The 21,344-nt window shown below is 35.3% G+C and overlaps 2 protein-coding genes across 2 annotated transcripts; both read left to right on the top strand.

The window, feature by feature from the left end:
* Positions 1-1,509: 1,509 nt before the first annotated feature.
* mylk2 (myosin light chain kinase 2) lies at positions 1,510-9,899 on the top strand. The gene is made up of 15 exons (XM_039651589.2): positions 1,510-1,779; positions 1,872-1,957; positions 2,078-2,150; positions 2,847-3,609; positions 5,016-5,209; positions 5,648-5,756; positions 5,881-5,974; positions 6,709-6,818; positions 6,928-7,069; positions 7,920-7,990; positions 8,210-8,338; positions 8,740-8,811; positions 9,065-9,145; positions 9,410-9,542; positions 9,643-9,899. The coding sequence occupies exons 1-15, from the start codon at positions 1,518-1,520 to the stop codon at positions 9,721-9,723; spliced, it is 2,400 nt and encodes a 799-aa protein (XP_039507523.2). The 5' UTR covers positions 1,510-1,517; the 3' UTR covers positions 9,724-9,899.
* Positions 9,900-12,159: 2,260 nt separating this feature from the next.
* On the top strand, positions 12,160-21,104 carry cd63 (CD63 molecule). Its single transcript, XM_039652075.2, has 8 exons — positions 12,160-12,300; positions 14,035-14,119; positions 17,484-17,666; positions 19,405-19,479; positions 19,565-19,660; positions 20,180-20,323; positions 20,525-20,608; positions 20,707-21,104. The coding sequence occupies exons 2-8, from the start codon at positions 14,042-14,044 to the stop codon at positions 20,770-20,772; spliced, it is 726 nt and encodes a 241-aa protein (XP_039508009.2). The 5' UTR covers positions 12,160-12,300; positions 14,035-14,041; the 3' UTR covers positions 20,773-21,104.
* Positions 21,105-21,344: the final 240 nt, after the last annotated feature.

Genomic DNA, 21,344 nt, shown 5'->3' on the forward strand with positions numbered 1-21,344 from the left:
GTTGATATACCCTAAAAAAAAAAAATACTAAGTAAGTCAATGAGGTCCGTCAACTGTCAGGTTACTGACGGTCTTCACAATATCTTCCTTTGTGTTTAGCAGAAAGAATTTTATACAGGTTTGGAACGATATGTAAATTAATTCAGAAAAGGGTACAGATTTTATTGCATTAAAGACATTACTGTCAACATTGCGTGGTTGAACGCTAGAGGTAACGTTACGTACGTGTCTAGCATTCGTTCAACTCTTGCATTGCGGTCTACTCTTTTTGTTTTGGAAAGACTTTGTGCCCCCTCCCCTGGGCCAGCTCTGCGTGCCTCTATTATCAGTTTACTGTTTGCGAGCCCCCCTTCTCTGGTCTGCCTATTTCGGGTGAGGTGGCCATGGAGCGGAGATAAAAGAGGAATCTGACAGACTGGCACTGTGAGCTTCCATAAAACGCCAGAGATCAATCTGTCCAAACACTAGGCGAAAAGCATATGTACTTTACGCTGGGCTTCTCATTCTGGATAAAAACCTTTACAGGTGGGTGTAAAATGTCTTTGAAGTTGTAACAATGTTGTGATGATTGTAACTGACTTCTGAAGGTCGAAAAGCTATATTTTTTGTGCAATCTGTTTATATATGAAGAGTTCAGATGCAAAAGCCTCTAAATGCCATTTGAAATTTTCTTCTTTAATGATGATTTTTTATGAAACTTGTATATTTACGTTTAGTAATTTCACTTAAATAACAATTAATAGGTAATTATCATTCCCATTTAAGTGAAATCACTGAACTTAAATATACAAGCTTGATAAAAATGATCATTCTAGAAGAAAATTTCAAATGGCACTTAGAGGCTTTTGCATCTGAACTCTTCATATATCTCTGTGTAGGTTTTTAACTCCACGTATTATTTCTACATTAATATATTTAGTCATACCGAAGGACAGAACAATTAGTGGCTAGTTAGGGCACCTAAAATTAGTTTCTATTATGCATTTGTATATGAATATTTATGGGAGAAGTCTAAGTAAAATTGGTCATATAAATTAATATTAACTTGGTTTTTAGTTAACTAATTAGTTAATATAATTAAGTGTGTTATATTAACACATTTAATGTGTATGAATGGGTGAATGTGAGGCAAATGTATAGAGCTTTGGTGGCCATTGGGTCTGCGAAAGCGCTATATGAATGCAGTCCATTTACCATTTAAATGTATAAAAATGTTTAATAAATAAGTCAAATTTTTTTCTGTCGGCTATAGATGCTAAATTTCATTGTCCATGTAACCTTTAATTCCCCGTTTATATTACTAACCTGGTCTTTTGGATGGTTTTAAAGGGCTTTTGTTCTCTTCAGCTTGCCATGCTTAGAGACCCTCTAGGACCAGCAAACAAAATAGTGTGGTTTAAATGGATATATTTCAATAGAGTTTACAATGAAAGTTTGGAGTAATATCGGTTGGCTTGATTGCAAATTTGACCTAATACCTGTATATTTGTCTCTTCCTCTAGCACAGCTTTAATTCCATGTCTTTCAAGGACACTATGAAATGCCCTGTGCCTCTGTCGAATCCCACAACCCTGGAGGCCAAGGTTGATGACCTGCGGCTTAAAGTGGAGCAGCTCCTCCTGAGCCCAGGGAAAAGTTGTCCCATGTGTGCGACCTGCGTCCAGCACAACACACTCCAGGAGACTGTGGCCAGCCAGCTGTCGGCTCAGACCAGACTCCTGGATTCTCTTGAAAGGAAAGTCTTGGAGATGAGAACAGCCTTGGAGGACCTGGCACGTGGTATGGGAATCAGAATTCATTGACATTCAGGTTTTCAAGTGTGTCACGGTTTTAAAAATGTTTAAAATTTTTCTGTCTCTTAAATTTGAAAGGTCTGGAGGACAGGCAGTGTGAGCGAGTGTCTGTGCCTTTAGTGGCTCTACAGAGACGGAAATCCCTGCCTGTTCGTACCTCTGCGGTCAGTGGAAAAGACTAGAAAAAAAAATACATAACTCGTACAGTTATTGCATTAATCCACATGGCATAAATTATATTTACTATGTGCTTAATATATATATTTTTTTCTCTCTATTTACAGGAGGAAGTCTATATTCGCTTAGACAGAGACCATAAAATTGTGCCCCTTTCCTTTAATAAACCCTCGGAGAAAGGTACTACCATATTACACTATATATGCTGGGCATTAGTAATAAAAGGTGGAGTGTGACCATGGCATGCCATAGGTCATGGTCAGATTTGATGGACATAAATCTGAATGATGGGTTTGTTAACTATTTATGAACTACAGAATGACAGAGAACCCACAAATCACCTGATGAAGGACACAAATAGGCTGTATGCTGATTGTCACATAAACAGGAAAACTGATGGTGATATCTATGGAATAAAGGCAATTAACTAACTAGCTAGTTTTTCATTGTCATTTTATTCGATTTAAATATCTAAATATTCGTGAGAAGAAAAAAAATATGTCGTGTGGACATTGGTGGACATGCTCATCTTTACTCGCCTCTTTAAAAGTTAGTGAGTTTCTTGAGTGAAATGGCTCTATTCAAACAAAGCACATACAATAGACCTGAACCGGAAGCAATGCAACCCGTTTTATTAAAAAAATACAGAAGTTTGTTGCAGTTTTCTTGTCACAGCAGGATTGATTCTGATTGGCTGTAAATGTTTTTATTTTTCATCAGTTGAAAAAAAAATTCTGAAATTTATTCCAACAATATTGTTCCTCTAAATAATTAGCGTTATGCTGTTATAGTTCTTTTCTTTTATAATATATAACATATTGCTATTGTCCTTTGTGCAAACATGCCTTTTATATTGTTTATTCTGTGTTTGTGCAGGTGTTTTGCTGGAAGTCAATGAAAACAATGGAATGAGAAGAGAGGACCATCAAGCTAGAAAAGATTCAACAGAGGTCAAAGTTCAACATGAATCTAAATTGCAAATCAAAAGAGAAAGAGAAATACCCCCTGTACCTCCAAGATCGAACCTATCTCAATGTCACGAGCAAACACATAAAATGACTAAGCTTGAAAATAAGAACCCGAGTGATGTCCCTAGACCTGTCATTGCTGCTTCAACGGTGATCCAGAGGACTTCTGGGATTGCTCCACCAAAATCAGAAGCACAAGATGACAGGAAAGTGTCACTATTAAAAACTAAAGCACCAAAGACGACATCAGCATCTGTTCCTGTGACAACAGCTGTCTTGCCCAACACAACCGGACCGAAGCATACTGAAACATTGAATGTAACCTTACCGAATCATACCATACCAAAGATGACCGGACTGAGTGCTCCATGTATTGCTTCATCGGTACCCAACAACATCCCTCCCAAGATGACTTTAATGGAAGTCCCTACAGGTTCGACAACAATCCAAAAAGTTCCCCAAACTAGTCTGGTTCTTTCTGCAGCAGCTGAGCAGAGTTCGGGAAAATCATCAGTAAATGTACCCACCACAAAAATGACAAGGTCACAAGATGCAACATTGTTTCCGCCAAGCCACAAACCACCAAAAACAGTGGGTTTGAATGTTACCACGGCAACAAAAGAGGCTTTCTCCCTTAGACAAGTGCACAGCTGCCCTAACTCTTTACAGAGGTAGAACCACATGCATCACTTCATTGCTTGTCTAAAAATTTTAAATGCAATTTATCCCTTTTGCGGCTGATTAATTTTACAAGTAGTTACTATAGTAACGACTATAAATGACTCATAATCACATGCAACTAAACCAAACCAAGTTGGCCTCTAAGTGCCATTTGAAATTTTCTTCTAAAATGATCATTTTTATCAAGCTTGTATATTTAAGTTCAGTGATTTCACTTAAATGGCAATAATAATTACCTATTAATTGTTATTTAAGTGAAATTACTGAACTTAAATATACAAGCTTGATAAAAATCATCATTAAAGAAGAAAATTTCAAATGGCATTTAGAGGCTTTTGCATCTGAACTCTTCATATGTAGTTGCTTAATATTACTCGGTAATTAAATTATAGTTACACCGTAACAAAGACACCTTCAAATAAAGTGTAACCAATATTTCATAACAAGACCTTTGTTTGGTTTTAAATGGTAAACTCTCGTACATGATTGGTTTCAATGTTTTATGGAAACTTTCCATTGACAATTTTTATATTTTACAAACTGTATATTCTATCCCCTAAACCTAAACAAACCTCAGAAAACGTTCTGCATTTTTTTCCCCAATAAAAAATAAGTGTTTTCCTCGTGGGGATGGAAAAATATAGTTTGGGATCAGTTAGTTTTAATTTAAGAAATTGATTTAAAAAAAAAAAACAGTATAGAAATGTATAATGTTACCAAGGGTTTCTATTTCAGTTGTTCTTTTACACTTTCTAGTCAAAGAATCCTGAAAAGTGAATCACGGTTTCCACAAAAATGAACAGTTTTCAATATGAAGAGTTCAGATGCAAAAGCCTCTAAATGCCATTTGAAATTTTCTTCTTTAATGATGATTTTTATCAAACTTGTATATTTAAGTTCAGTAATTTCACTTAAATGGCAATGATAATTACCTATTAATTGTTATTTAAGTGAAATTAATGAAATAAAATATACAAGTTTGATAAAAATCATCATTAAAGAAGAAAATTTCAAATGGCATTTAGAGGCTTTTGCATCGGAACTCTTCATATAGATAATAAAAACAATGTTTCTTGAGCCCCAAATCGGCATATTCAAATATTTAAAGGATCATGTGACACTGAAGTAAGGATGCTGAAACTTTCGCTTTGCCAACAAAAGGAACGTTTTCAAATATATTAAAATAGAAATCTGTTTTTGCAGCAATTTCAAACTGTAATATTACCCTATATAGATAGATAGATATAGATAGATAGATATATACTGTATATATATGTATATGTATATATATATATATATATATATATATATATATATATAGTATATATATATATATATATATACTATATATATATATATATATATATATATATATAGCAATGTTTTTCTTATACAGATTACAGGTCACTGGAGGAAAGGCAGATTTGGTCCACAAGGTGACGGCACCGCTGGCTAAGAAAGTGACTGAGGCAGTTGGAGCAGAAAACCACATATCTGGAGGAATACAGATTAAAATAAGTCCAGCTACAGACAAGAATCCAGTACAGATGAAGAGCAATAATCTTTATAAAACTTGTTTTAAACTTATAGGTAAGTAACATTTAATTTTTTAACATTTGTTCTGTTTATGATTCTTTTTAAAAATCAAATACATTTAAGTTAAAGGTTATTCTGTATTGACAATGTCAGTAAACGCTTTCCAGAAGAGAACATCATAACCACAAAATGGCGAAATTTCCAGTTGTTAATTTGTTTTCAACGGTTAAGCAGACAGCAAGGCCTCTAATATAGCCTGACCTTAGACATCTGAAGTGTCTGGAATATGATAATCCTTTGTCCCTGGCGTGTTATTGCCCTATACTCTCCTGCAGCTGTTCCCACTCCAACCCAACATGAAGAGCATTATAGAGCAGATATCAACACCATTAACATCTCATAGTGATCTCTGACCCAAGATTCCCAATGAAGTTGACTGACTGAAAGATTGTTGTCTGAAAGCACTTCTAATAGTGTCCTGGCTCTTTTCAGATGATATTTCACCTCAGCCTGCCCCTTTTGCTCACCGTTTTGTGACGCTGAAGTCGAACCCTCCACCCTGTGACACCTTCACTATCCACACTAGAGAAGTGCTGGGAGGGTGAGCTGAAAGCTAGCATTTCTGCAACAGTAACTGCTATGGAGTTATTATATAGGCAAAATATTGTCGTAGTAACCAGTCATCCTAATCTTTGACATTTTTAACCATCATATTAAATTGTCAGCGGCCGTTTTGGCAAGGTGCACAAATGTACCGAGACTAAGACGGGGATGAGGCTTGCTGCTAAAATCATCAACACAAGAAATGCCAGAGAAAGGGTAAGTAGACCAGATCTGTGCTGTGCATGTTTTTAAATTTCACAATATTACTGACAGCATTTGCATATTAATTTGTGCATTAAAAAGTGCCATCACAGACTATGTTACTGTGAAACTACTATTTTGCCAACATAACTGATTCCTGTGATGGATTTCAGCATCATTACTCCAGTCTTCAGTGTCACATGATCCTTCATAAATCATTCAATATGCTGATTTGCTGCTTAAGAAACATTTCTTATTATCATCAATGTTTAAAACCGTTACTTAATATTTTTGTGGAAAGTGTGATACATTTTTTCAGGATTCTCTGATGATAAATGTAAAGTTAAAACAGTCTTTACTGTTAATTTTTATTAATCTAATGAATCCTTCATAAATAAATATTAAATTATTTTTTAAAAATCGTGCTGAACTTCAACTTTTGAGTGGTATAGTGTACATAATGTATATCGTCTATAGATATATCAACAGATTTCCATTTATATACACTGAATTACACAGCAAAAGCACACATTTTCAGCTTTTCCAAATTAGCAAACATATTCTTCCACTTGAAAATGTCTGTTCTAGTCTAGCTGAGTCCTGAAATGTTCCTATTCTGGATCTGTCTTATTAATTATGTTTTATTTACCTGACACTAGATGCCTTCATTAGCACAAATAACAGCTAACACGGATAACACAAGGAAAAAAACATAAAATATCTAAAGGTTGCTTTTGGTTGTTTTGCAGGACATGGCCCTGAATGAGATGCAGGTCATGAACCAGCTCAGTCACCCTAACATCCTCCAACTTTATGATGCCTTTGAGGTCAAGAATCAAGTTGTGCTGATTTTGGAGTTGTAAGTAGACCCAGATCTCAACTTAATAAGCAATAAAATACAAAGAGCTTAAGCGCAACGTGAATGATTAAACCATAGAGTTGGTCCTGTCTCATCTTTTTTTATTCAGTGTGGAGGGAGGCGAATTGTTCGAGAGAATTGTGGATGAGAGCTGTCCGCTGACTGAGGTGGATGCCATGGTGTTTGTAAAACAGATCTGTGAGGGTGTCCAGTACATGCACCAAATGTATGTACTTCACCTGGACCTCAAGGTAAGAGATGAAGCAAAAAGTAGTCACGTTGATCGTCAGGTTTAGATTAGTGATTTTTTTTTCATTTTTTTCATTAGGATTAAGTCTTTATGGTAACTGCTATTGTAGAGATGGGTGTTAAAGGGAAATGTGAGTCTTAAATAGACTTCACTTGACTGCTGCGAGGCTTGTCTTTTCTGCTTCATGGAGAAATGTAAGGCAACTTTTGCTATTATGATCTACAAAAATAATTAATTTAATACAAATTTTACAATTTTTGACCACTTTTTTTCTTTTTACATATGGGGGGCGTGGAGGCATTTGTGATGCTAAGTGTAGCTTAATAAATAGATAAGTGTAATTGAGAAATTATAATTATAAAATGTTTAAAAACAACAATTTGATCATTGGTACAGTCATTTAAGTTTCTTAAACTGCAAACAGCCATGACCAATGACAACTTTTGTAACATTTGATTGACAACCGATTGGGTGCCACCTCCTGGCTTAACTGGAAATTAATAATATATTGCAATATTTGACAGGAAGAGCTATTGATTAATTGAAAATCCAATGCATACTTTAAAAAAAATAAAAGACTTAAATTAGAATTAAAGTGAATTTAAACTAGAATTAAAAAGCATATTAAAAATAACAATTTAAAATTTTAGCATCATTTCTAAGTTTGTTTTATTGTTAAACTGCATCCTCTTTTATTTGCTTTTATCTATTCAATTATTTATGGATTTCTTAAACCGATGTATCAATATTTCGTATGATAACTGAGGGTCGCCTCATATTTACAGCTTTCATTCATAGTTTCTTTTCTTTGACATCCTGAAAACAGTATCATTTCTTTTTTTTTTTCTCAGCCGGAGAACATCCTTCTTGTTAATCACTCTAGCCATCAGGTGAAAATTATTGACTTTGGACTAGCAAGGAGGTATGATTTATACTTTTACACTGCTATTGTATTGTGCTTGTCCATTGTCCAAATCAAGATTAGTGTTGTCGTCATCAGCCATTTTGGCATATGACTTTTGCCTTACATACTTTTCCAATGACCACTGTGTATTTCTGAATGTGTTGATCCTAGGAGTTCAAATGTTACAACCAAGGCTTACTTTTATGGTTAAAGTGCCTTCTCCTTATTCTCCTTCAGATATAAACCACGAGAGAAGCTCAAAGTTTCATTCGGGACGCCTGAATTTTTAGCTCCGGAGGTGGTGAACTTCGATTTTGTCTCCTTCCCTACAGATATGTGGACGGTGGGAGTCGTCACATATATGCTGTAAATCACAATAAGCTGTGTGCATTAACATACACCAGAACATATAGATTGCAATTAAGTATCATTTTGAACAATCTACTACATTTGAATTTAAAATCACCACACTGCAAAAGACTCAGACAGGCCTTGATTACAAACATTAAAATTAGTGTAATAGATTGGCTAATAATGGGGGACGTACAGTAACGGGACTGGGAGTGAGTCCAAAAGCATCCAACAAGGCAGTAAATGAGCATCCAGGGTCACTCAGTCAACAACTTCTAATTAAAGCAATACTGGTGTTAAGTGCATTATGGGAAGTCTCCAAAACAGAAAAAGAAACTTGTACAACCCTGTTAGCTCCATGTTAACTGATCTGTTGAACTGGAGAAACAATAAAAATCACATTTCTGTTGTTGCAGGTTAAGTGGCCTCTCTCCTTTTCTGGGGGATGATGATGGACAGACCCTCAACAATGTGCTTTTGGGCAACTGGTAGGCCTCTATTAAATTAATTCTATACAAAACATAACATTAGCAACCCACAAAGAAAAATATATTTACAAGTCATTTCGCTGGTTTCACAGACAAGGCTTACGCCTAGTCCCAGACTAAAATAATAATGTTTGAGCTGTTTTAATTCTATGGAGCCCAGAAGATGACAAGTGAAACATTTTTTTTTTGTTGGTATATCTCGAAAATAAATACAAATTGTTGTAAAACAACACCCCCTGTTGGATGTGTGTAGGTACTTCGATGAGGATGCTTTTGAGCATGTGTCTGCTGAGGCTCGGGACTTCGTCTCCAACCTGCTTATCAGAGAAAGAAGGTGAAATTTTAAATACACTTACAAGTACACTTAGTCCAAAAACTTGTAATTGTATTCCAACAACTTCCGAGTGACTTGGAATGATTTACAGAATATCCGAGCTGCTCTTTTCCATACAATGAAAGTGTACAGTGACTAATTGCATTCAAGCTCCAAAAGGGATATAAATGAACCATAAAAAAATCACACACAATAAAAGTAACATTTCATTCAACTTTTATTATATATTCCAAGTCTTCTGAAGATGTGTCTCTTTTTTTACAGTGGTCGTATGAGTGCTACACAGAGTCTCAAACACCCATGGCTCAACAACATCAGTGAGAAAGCCAAGAGCAGCAACATCGTGCTCAAGTCACAGGTTCTCCTCAAGAAGTATATGGCCAGGCGGATGTGGAAGGTGAAAAGCTATGATTTACCACTTTCTTAACTCTGTTTTAAGATACTAAATACTTTCTCTGTTTCTCCTCCTTCCTCTTCCACCTCACTCCTTTGTACAGAAAAACTACATAGCCATTGCTGCAGCCAATAGGTTTAAGAAGATCGGAAGTTCAGGTTCCCTGACAGCGCTTGAATTCTGAGAGTATCCTGTGCTCTCTGTGTGCTTTTATAATATGCAGATCATGTACAGTATTTGTTATGCTCACATGCTCTGCATTCCCACCCCTCACCGGCTGCCAATATAATCATTTAATTGCTTTAATAAAACATACCGATCTGTAACATGCATTAAAATGTGTAAACAAAATACATTTTTCTTGTATTTCCTTTCCGCATCATATTTAACACTTTATCAAGGATTCAATAATTTATCGCTTTTGTCTCTTCAAAAAAAAAATTTCTGATTAAATAAGCATGTGGACGGAATGATTTTCATATTTTGAAAGGTATAGTAGAGGAATACCACTGGTGTGATCATTAAACTAGGTTCGTCCAAAAGTATGAGGGTCTGCTGATGGCCTTAGTCATATTCAAAGAAGTTTATAAGAGGACGTGTAAGCTCATGAACAGGAAATATAAACAGGAAGTTTTAAACACTGCAATCTCCACCACATTAATAGAATGCAGAAGAACCTGTTTTTGAAATATGGCAAAACATTTGTCAATGCTTTTCTTAAACCAATAAAATGCTCTTTTCTTTACCTAGCCATCTAAATAAAGAAATATTATGGGTTAAATAAACAGTCATGCTCATTCAAATTGCACATTGGGCAGTGTGATGTAAAAAAAGGAAAATAAAAGTCACAAATGGTATCTTAAAAGATGGTGATGATGGCGCAGTGGATAAGACACATGCTTTTGGTGTGAGAGACCTGGGTTCGAATCCACTGCGAGACACTTGACAGGGGTCAATTTGCTTCAATACAGCGACCTCTGACATAGCAATTGTAAGTCGCTTTGGATAAAAAAATTAAAATTGCACCATTGATGTTATTCGCATGTTGCATCATAATTCAGTGTAAAGTATGCTGATCTTAACTGACTCAAACGTTTACGTCATTAAGGATGTCTCATTTCAGAACAGGAACCAAAATAAAATTGACCTTTATTCCAGATGATGCGTAGATTGTTGTAAATTCTTAATGATTTTGGAATGTAGTGGTGAGTTTACTGAAATGAAGCAGCCTCGTAGACATTGACAAAGACGCAGCCTTCAATCTGGTTCTGACTTGTGATGCAGCCTGAATCATCATAATCACACCTTGTTCGTTCGTTGTCCAGAGGAGAACCGGCCCCACTGATGGAGTCTGATTTCTCCCAAGTTTTTTTCCCATCCATTTCTGGCCCTGATGGAGTTTGGGTTCTTTGCCACTGCTATCTCTGGCTTGCTTTTGACACTTATTTTTCTGCAATATTACTGATTTGACTGCACTGACACTATTTGATGTGATCTCAACTTAGCAATGAACTCAGCAATGAAATATAAGTTGTTTACTTAAGGATTAAAATAAAATGTTTTCATTCCTTATAATAGACATACCAGCTTTTTATTTTGGTGAACCACCGATTTAAAAAGTCTGGGGGACTGAATTAATTACCGAATCCCAGGAAGGACCCAAAGGTGACTTGATTTGACTTTACTGAGAGAAAAAAACTAATCTAATTAAACCTGAAAGCCTTCTACATTTGTTAGAGTTTAAAAACTCTTAAAAAGAATGGCTCTGATTAAATTTAATGAAGAATTCCCTTTCCATGACAGCACATGCCTCTTAGATAAGGTTGGCTTCTTTCAAATGATTGTGATACATTTCATCCATTCCAATGGTCTGTTAAAATGACTTTATCTGGCCATGGCAGTGTTGCAATAAAATGATATCACACTTGGTGTGAATGTGTAATGAGAAAGATTATGCTAAATGGCTTCTAATCTCAGCCCGTGTCTTCAATATGTCAAATGATATTTACAAAACTGTAATAAAATGGTAGATTGACTTTAGTTATCGCAACGACTATACTGCAACTCTTAACACATTTTATAGTGGTATGGACTTGTTAGGGTTTTATATTTGATGTCAAAATCATATGATGTCAAACTTTTTTTTTAGACATCTTTAATTTGTTATGTTTACCTTGTTTTTTTTTTGTCTCAGTTTTTAACTTTACCTGTTGGTGAGGATACATTAAGTTTATTTACCAATACTACTTGCATCCATATGTTAGGCTATTCTTATAAACGTAGGTGATGTTTACTTTTTTATACTTGAACCATTGCTGGCATTGGCTGTTCATGGGATGTCTCATGGTGCTCATGAGAGGCTATTTTCATTATCATATTATTGTTATTATAGGCTACATAATTTCTTGTAAGTGCAGTCTCGTCTTTATGAGTAGGAAACTTTTAATTTCGTAAAAACAACAACAACTAAGTATTGTTGTTGATAACCATTTTAAGTGTTGCTGTTTTTTAATCTGATTGACTGATTATATTTACATGATTTTCTTTACTAGGTTCAGACCATAGACTGTAACAAATGGTTCAGAGACTCATGCAGGGGTGGGGTGCAAACAAAAGAGGGAGGGAGGATCACATTTACACAGTAACGTACACACATCGACTTCTCCCATATCCGTGTACTGTTGCTTCTTGCTTGGATAGAAAGCATCCAATTTTCACTCAACAGGTTTCCTGTACGCTAGACTGAACATTTTAACCTGAGGTAAGCGATTTCTTACCTAATATCGATTAACTCTGATTTTCAAATTAACGGAAAATTTTCAAGTAACTTAACGTTAGCCTAGTCTCGAGACTGAAGCGATGGACACATTTTTTTCTTCGTTTGGTTTTTTGTTTCCTTAATTAGTTTTGACTGGTAATCATCGAAATTACTTGCGGGGTGTAATTTAGTTAACCTAGTGAATGGCCACATTGTTTTCTGTCCTTCGCGGCCGAGCTTCTTATGTCGTAACGTTAGAGTGAATTTCAACATGCAAATCTTTTCTGAGAGAGCGAGGCCCCAAGTCTTCAAAACTTCAAACATATTGGTGGGTTTCTTTGTTAACATGCGAAACCTGTATTTTATCAGATTTAAAACACCTGATGTAATTGTTTTTTAAGTTGATATTTAAATTGGCGAAGGAGTTGAAAAATAAGACGTCTTCCGCACGGGGAGGTCAAGAACTAGAAATACCGAAGTATTTTGTCAATAAGTGTCGACATCATGATCATAAACATTTATTTATTTACATCTGGTTTACTGACGCAGTTAAATATATCGGTAATTTAGGCCTTTGGAAGCTAAAAAAATCAAAAACCAAACTGCTTGTAAAACATGGAACTAAACCATGTTTTATCTCGTGACCGCAGTCAGATGACGTTTCGCTTTCTCACGGTTTTCATTTGTTCCTTGTTGTTACGGAAGACATTTTCAATAGCATTTCTCATTTTCAATTTTACCTAATTAATATTCTGTTCGCTTGGCTGAATGCTATTACTACATTACACACTGCTTTGACTCCAAAACCCATATTTTACCTACATTTCGATTGCGGGTGTTTTTCGTTCTATCAAATTTCGTTTTAGCCTATAGTTAGCCTACCATGCAATGACAATAAAGGTAAAACTAAACTAACTAAATTATTTAGTCTCCAAAAGGAAACATTGAGCATCTTTTACTGAAGAAGCGTTGAAATGTCCAATTTCTTCAAATACAGTAAAAACACAATATGGTGAATTTGCATTTGAATTCTTTTGTTTGTGTCTTGAGTTACTGTCTTGTAATACTTTGTCCTAACGGTCATCACACACTGGATGAGACATTGAGAGCGTTTCAATCAGCTTACTATTTCACCATGGGCACTGATCAGGGAGTCAGTCTTTCAGTGCACTGGAATGTTCTCTCCTTAAAATGAACACACCAAATTAGCACAAACATTTTAACACACCAAAATGGCTGAAGACAACTATAACAGAAATAAATCAATCACAAATATGGAAATTTGACATTAGCCTACTTCACCTTTGACTTTTAACTTTATTGCAACAGAACAGCCCCACCCACCTTCACACAATGTGAGGTAGTTGGGGGGGTTTGGAGACATGCTCCCCGAGAAAATGTGGATTTCTCTGACCTAGATATGTGCAATTTAGAACTTTTGAAGCCAAAAACACCAAATTGTCAAAAATGACCCTTATATTGTTTATACTTTTTTTTATTTATTTCTTCTTTACATATTCTTGCCTTTTGACACTATTTTAGTTTTTTACTTTGGTGGTTTGTTTCAATTGCTTGAAAAGGAAATTTGACTTTCCATGATATACAGATAATTATTAGCTTGTGTCAGAAAACAGACCTGTATTGTTCCAGCATGTTTTAACCTTGCAGGTATTAAGGTCAGTTGGCATGGCCGTAGGTACTTTCATTTATGTGTTTTTACCTTCATTTTATTTTCAGGACTTGTATGAAAAGCGCCATGGCTGTAGAAGGAGGAGCAAAATGTGTCAAATACCTGCTGTTTTTCTTTAATTTCATCTTCTGGGTGAGTAACAACTAATGTCTGTATTATTAATGTCATATTTTGCGTTAGCCTGGGCATGTGGCATAACTGCTGACCATTTCCCTGATTTGTCGTTGACTTTATTGTGAAAGATTTAGACCAAACGCTTCTTTCTTAACACTTCCTTTTTTTTTTTTTACAATTCAGTCTGCTTCATCTTCACTATAGTTTAGCTACTGTGAGAGGCTTTGATGTAAAAGGCTTTTTTCTCTCTACTTCTCAAATAAGTCTTATAAAATACGTAAAAAATCATCTCACAAAGTTTTAAGAGGTTCCAGTAACTATGACTCACTTTTTCCCGTCAAGGATTTCAGGGGGGAGTTCAGTTTCCTCTTATGTTGAAATTTCCAAACATTCAGGAAAACATGTCAGATGACTGGAATACAGTCATTTTGTGTTGACATGTAGATCAAATATGGATGTAGACCTGTTGCTTATGAAAATTGATTTACTCAGGAAGTGGGTAAACCTTCTTGTTGCCACATTGCATGCTTAAAGGGAATGGAAATATTGTGGTGAACTCAAAATAAACTACACTAATGCACAATGTTTATAATTTCATCAAATGAATGTGTCCCAACTTGTGCAAAGACACAATGCAGCCATTTAAAGGTGTGAAATTAAAATGTGCGCAATGCAAAAGTGTTTGTTTTTGTCGCTAATCCTTAATTGTTAGATGATGTAGGCTTCCTTTTAGGTCACGGAAACATAGCACTTCATCCAAGCTAGTTTGTTTGATCACACAAAGGACTGCTCTCTCTCTGCACATATTCCTCTTGTGCGGTTGGTGTTGACATTGTTTGGTGTCTCCCTGGTGTAAGCGTGCACAGCACACACTGCTTACAGTGTAACCTAAGCATTAAGTGGTATGTTTCTTGAAAAAAAAAAAACACATTCTTGCATGTGCAGCGTGCTCTGTCCTGTAAATTGACAACGTAGCTGGGCTGCTAATGGCCTTGACTTGACAGCTTGTTGACAGCTTGTTCCTCATATATAGCTCAGTTTTCACACCTACACGACCTATGCTTCCTGTGATCACACACAATCATGCTGATCTTATTTTGTTGTAATTTGGACCGATTTAATTTTCTAAACAACATTTAAGCTTTTTAAGATGGTCGTTTTTCATGTGTTAGTATCTCTTTATTTGTTACTAATGCTGGGGACACACTTAACACTCTTATCTAGGACCCTTCGCGTCATGAAAAAACATTTGTTCATTTTGATGAACGAGTTTGAACAGGAGAGTCACGAACAGAACAGAGGAAGGCAGCATTTGAGCTTATAAAACTTTAACTTTTTTATTTATTTTGGAAATGGCCAATCGTTATGCTAGTTAAGACCCTTATTCATCGCCTGGTGTCGTTTAAAGGCCTTTGAAGCTGCACTGAATTTCTCATTTGGACCTTGAACTGTTTGGTTCCCACTGAAGTCCATTATATGCAGAAAATCCTGGAATGTTTTCATCAAAAACCTTAATTTCTTTTCTACTGAAGAAAGAAAGACATGGAACCTTAAAGGTTAGGGTATTTGTTTTGTGGATGTGTATGTTTAATGGATGCATATGATTCTATTTTATTATATATTACAGCATTACAGTATATTATTAAGGGAAGGAGTTATTTAGGGATGATGTTGATGTTCTGAGTAGTGTCTGGGATTCCGCTCTCCTTTTTAAGTTTTAGATTTCATTTACTCATAAGTTGTTAAACAGGTGAAAATCACTAATGAAGACGCGACATTAAAAATTTTGCATCTTCATTAGGGAATTTCAAATGAAAAACGTAAATGAATTGTGTGCCACAAAATTGGGAATTTGGTATTCTAATATCTCTCATATCTATTTCTCAGAGAGAGATTGTAAAGTTCAGCCTCAGTCATGTGATAGATCTTCCTATTTACAATGGCGTCATGTGATGTGACTTCTCCATACGAGTATCAACGTTCATCTGTGACCCACTCAGTCAAGTAATGCCAAAGGCCAGCTTGAATATGGTCTGATAATAGACAATTAACCACCACTCCTTATTTAGGACATTGTCATGTGTTTCTTTGTAATAATAATAGACACTCCTATCTTTATTTCATTCAGCAAATGAAACAGGATTCTTCCTGCTATTGTTTCCTCTGTCTATTCCTTACAGGTGCCTACCTGCTGCCACTTATTACCCTTAAATATTTACACTGGCGTTGCTTTGTATGTTAGCCGGACCACGGAGTCATAAAAGTTGTTCTGGGTTATTGACTAGCTGCCATATATTCTACATTTGTACAGCTGACAGATACATATTACTAAACATCCTTTACACTTTCTCAGCGGTGAAGTTCAGTACTAATTTACTTTACACAGTACGCTTTCTGTGTGATGATGACTAATTTTCTGATTGCTGACAAACTTTACATAGCATGATGATTAGATATTGCCAGTCAACGTCATTAGCAAATGAGTGTATCAAAGGTTTCAAAGAATTTTTATAGTTCTAACAACTTTCCCACACCTAGTTACAACTCATTTTTTTTAAATTTAATTTCTCTCTTTAATGCTCACCAACATCCTGAAGTGAAATTTAGGGGAAGTGGAATAGAATAATGCAATTTTACACAAGGTACCAAGTTGATAAAACTATTAATTAGTACTTATTCTAAAAAATGCTAGTGGTTCCCAACCCTGGTCCTGGAGTTTCCCTAGCACTGTCTCGTTAGTAAAGACTCCAAGCAGAGATCATAAATCCTCTTCCATTGCATCATGGGATAGTAAAGCATCCATCGAATGCGCACTTCAGAATCTCGAGGGAAGTAGCAGATCATCCGGGTACTTTTTGATACCATCTTATTAAGTAGCCTATTTGATTTTGGACGCAGCGATGGTCTTATTATTGGGAGATACGAGGGTCTGTGGCTCTACCATTGGCGAAAACGTAACGGCCAACTTATTAACCAATCACATTGAATTTCTTTCAGAGTTGTGCGACAGTCAATCACTGTTTGTGGATAAATTGAAGAGAAGTGACTCCTCTTATAAAATAGCATTTTTTTTCATGTGTACTGTACACTTTAAAAATAGATCTAGCGAAAACAAATGTTTAATGGCAAACATGTTGAAGATTAGCTGATAGGCTTGTCGATTCATTAAATAAGCTGTTTTTGATAACTTTTGAGGCTTGCGCCAACTCCCCATAAATGGTGTTAAAGATAAGAGAGACATAAATGTACTCCAGGGAATGGAGCCATTGGATTGGTCATTTTAATAATTGGATAAAGAATGAGAATGGAAATACATGATATGGCTTCTGTTCACTGTTTTTCTCTCTGACTTTTCCATTCTCTCCCTGTCTCTCATCCCCAGCTGTGTGGCCTGGCCTTAATAGTTCTGGGGACAATAGTCCAGGTTTCAGTCCTCAACACGGCCATCATCAAACAATACTCTGGCTCTCCTATAGTGCTGATAATAGTGGGAGTCGTCATCTTCTTCATCGCATTCTTTGGCTGCTGTGGCGCCTGGAAGGAGAATCAGTGCATGGTCACCTCGGTAAGGATCATTGTTCAGACTATTTCGCTAAGATAAAGGAAATGGTCTGCTGGGTAGGGTTGCTTCAGCCAGTTGTAAGGTCTTCATACTAGGGGATACTTAAAGGGATAGGTCACTTGCAAATGAATTGTTGGTATGTTTTAGCTTACCTCAAGGGCATCCAAGATGTAGCTGTCTTTGTTTCCGCAGTATTTTCAATTTTAATGTTTTTAGGTCAATGGTCACCACCTCAAAAGCATGCACAGAGAAGTCCAAATTAAATATGATTTAATGACTCGTAAATGTAAGTACATATGGATGAACGAGCGGTTTAGGTGAGAAAACGAACAGTATTTATAACGTTTTTACCTCTTGTTACCACAGCCACAAAACGCCCGCGCCCTCAGATCACTAGGACGGGGCTGTGTTTACAAGAGTTAAAAACTTGTAACCACAGTTAAAAACATGCTCTTTGAGGTGGTGACCATAGACCTCCATTATATTTCTGATAGACACGAACGGTTTGACCTAAAAATATAAAAACTGAAACTATTGCGGAAACAAAGACACCTACATCTTGGATGCCCTTGAGGTAAGCTAAAACATACCAAAAATTGAATTTCAAAGTGAACTATATATATATATATATATATATATATATATATATATTATATATATATATATATATATATATATATATGCATTCTCCCCCATTTTTCCAGATTTTATCAAAAGTATTAACAAAAAGATTCATTTAATATAAATATTTCCAATTTGTCTATTATTAGTATTTTTTTTAATCTATTACTGATTTAATTATTTCCAAATTTTATTGTATAATACATTTAAATTTGTAAAGATAATAACAATTTAGGAAGTGCATTTTAAAATAATCAGGAGCAATAAATAAAACTAATAATAGATCATACTAATGCAATAAATACTAGTTATGTGCAAACTGACAAATGTATATTTTATTATTAAAATCTGGTATGCACTGCAGTAGTGAAAATTGTATATATATATATATATATACAAATATGAAGAGTTCAGATGCAAAAGCCTCTAAGTGCCATTTGAAATTTTCTTCTAAAATGATAATTTTTATCAAGCTTGTATATTTACGTTCAGTAATTTCACTTAAATGGCAATAAAGATTACCTATTAATTGTCATTTAAGTGAAATTACTGAACTTGATAAAAATGGTCATTTTAGAAGGAAAAATTTCAAATGGCATTTAGAGGCTTTTGCATCTGAACTCTTCATATATATATATATATATATATATATATATATATATATATATGCATAATATGTATATGTCAACTACTGAAATAATAAGTTTATATGTGGGGTTATGTTTTAACTAAGTTCAATTGTGCAGCACATTAACATGTAGTATTGACCAAGTAATTTAGTACACATATAAACAACGTCTAGACTAAATTTCCACTAAATTGCTACTGATGCTTTTATTTAAATGCTGACTGCTTTAAAGTCTGTTAATGCTGTTGACACGGTCACACATTGCCAACAGGTTAAACCAGATTACTTCTTACACAACACTTAATTTGAAGATTTGATATCTGTCTCTCTCTACATATTTGACTGAAATGGAAAACAAACCTTTGCAATGAACTGGTTTGACCCAACACTTACCAGCTCTGAATAAAAACATGAAACTCTTGAAAATATAATTTCTTGACTTGTCATTACTCACTTTTATCATTCACCTCTCCTCTCTTTGTTTTCTCCTAGTTTGCTGTTATTGTCTCCCTCATCATCATCGTTGAAGTTGGAACCGCCATTGCTGGATATGTCTTGAGGGGGAAAGTGAGTACTCTTCTAATTTCTGCTTTATTACTATCAACCTGTTTTCCAGTACCATTTGCTCCTAATAATCTCTGTTTTTCTGCAGATGTCTGATTTTCTGCAGGAAAGGTTCAAAGTTTTGATCAATAATTACAACAAAACCCAAGTAGACCGTGACAGCATCGATACTGTACAGATGCAGGTTGGTAAACTCAAATTTATCAAATCAGCTTGTCTGAACAAGGCCTGTGATCCTGCTCTGATTTCCATTTTCATGTGAATGACGCGTGTCTCGAGTCTCTGCCGCCATGTTTGCTTAGTGCCATCTGTTGACATTAAACTGACATCCTGCTTCCTCTTATGCCGTCATGTGGCTAAACTTCAGTTCAGACCCTGTGGTGTACTTGCTCTGTACATGTTTTTTTTTTAATAGTTTTTAGTTCAGTGAATCCATTCTGCTGGATCATACGCTCTCTTTAGGTGATTTCTGCTTTTGAAGGGAAATGTATTAATGGATTCACAAAATCACCATTTATTTGTTTCTGTGTTGTAATTTAATTTAGGGCTGCCAAATAGATTCAAATAATTACGTTTTGCCATTAAAACAATCAGCTCACACACACACATACATATATGTGTATATATATATTTATACACGCACAAACCAGACAGTGTATTTTGACTTAATTGAGTATTAATTTATGTCTTTCTTGTACTGTAGTTCAAGTGCTGTGGAGGAAACTCCTCTCAAGATTGGGTGAACTTCAACCCCTCTCACACAACGGTCCCAGACTCCTGCTGTATAAATGTCACCCAGGGCTGTGGTGTTGGAGCTATTCAAGATGCCAAAAAAATCTACACAGATGTAAGAAACTCTGTTCTTTATTATTGAAATAGTGCACTAGGTTTTGGCTACCTGACCTGTACTGTGGCATTTTCACAAAGTCTAAAAACATTAGACTTGGTGTTGTCAAGTTTTTGTTTTTTAATAACGCTTTCATAATGTTTATTGGACAGCACATGTGAGACACTGGAGACTAAGACTTTTGTGTTTTTTTTAATACAGGGATGTATTCCCAGTATTGAGAAACTTATAAAGGACAATATTTTGTGGATTGCTGTGGGAGCTCTGGTGGTTGCCTTTGTGCAGGTGAGACCTGCAATATTGTTTTACCTATTGTCTGCACACAAGAATGTCAGTGCAAACTCCCCTTTGTACACTAATACATTTGTTTTTTTTTTTTGTAGATCACGGGGATTGTGTTGGCCTGCATTCTGAGGCAAGCCATCCGCAGCGGCTATGAGGTCATGTGATCCCGTCCACTCACTTAAAGCTCTTAGAGACTTTTCATTTTTTTTTTAACCATTATATAAATGCAAATTATTTTCCCTCTTTCTGTGTATATTACCAATACACATTTTCACTGAGAATGAAATATCTATGATATATTTTTCTATGACTAATCCAGTTGATTAGTCTCCTGCTAAGTCTGATTTATTCTTAAGTCTGATTTATTAAGTATTCTGTCTTTATTACTTTACGTTGACATTCCTTTGGGTAACAGGACAGCAATGAATAACTGAAATGCCAAATTTTATACATTTACAGAACATTGTCAAATAAAAGAATGATATGTTCTCAACAAGTTTGTCCCATTTAAGTTACTAATATTTGTTACTACTGTAGTTGGTGGATCAATGCTAGGTTGCTAAGGGATGCAAACAGAGACTATTCATTTTAAAGTCTTTTAATAGAATTTCTGGTATTTTCATGTTGCGTTGACTATGTACCATCATACTTTTCAGTGAAATGTTAACGCCGAACCAAACAGCATTCTATTTATATATAAAATACAAAATAATGCAACACATTTGGCAACATAAAA

Source organism: Pimephales promelas, chromosome 20, assembly GCF_988280905.1.
Source record: "Pimephales promelas chromosome 20, fPimPro1.hap1.1, whole genome shotgun sequence".
NCBI classification, from domain to species: domain Eukaryota; kingdom Metazoa; phylum Chordata; class Actinopteri; order Cypriniformes; family Leuciscidae; genus Pimephales; species Pimephales promelas.

Coding starts and splice junctions, on each gene's coding strand:
- cd63 (XM_039652075.2), top strand. CDS start 14,042: ATGAAAAGCGCCATGGCTGTAGAAGGAGGAGCAAAATGTGTCAAATAC. Junction 17,667..19,404: donor ATCAGTGCATGGTCACCTCG/GTAAGGATCATT, acceptor GTTTTCTCCTAG/TTTGCTGTTATTGTCTCCCT. Junction 20,609..20,706: donor TGGTGGTTGCCTTTGTGCAG/GTGAGACCTGCA, acceptor TTTTTTTTGTAG/ATCACGGGGATTGTGTTGGC.
- mylk2 (XM_039651589.2), top strand. CDS start 1,518: ATGTCTTTCAAGGACACTATGAAATGCCCTGTGCCTCTGTCGAATCCC. Junction 1,780..1,871: donor CTTGGAGGACCTGGCACGTG/GTATGGGAATCA, acceptor TAAATTTGAAAG/GTCTGGAGGACAGGCAGTGT. Junction 8,812..9,064: donor AATGTGCTTTTGGGCAACTG/GTAGGCCTCTAT, acceptor GGATGTGTGTAG/GTACTTCGATGAGGATGCTT.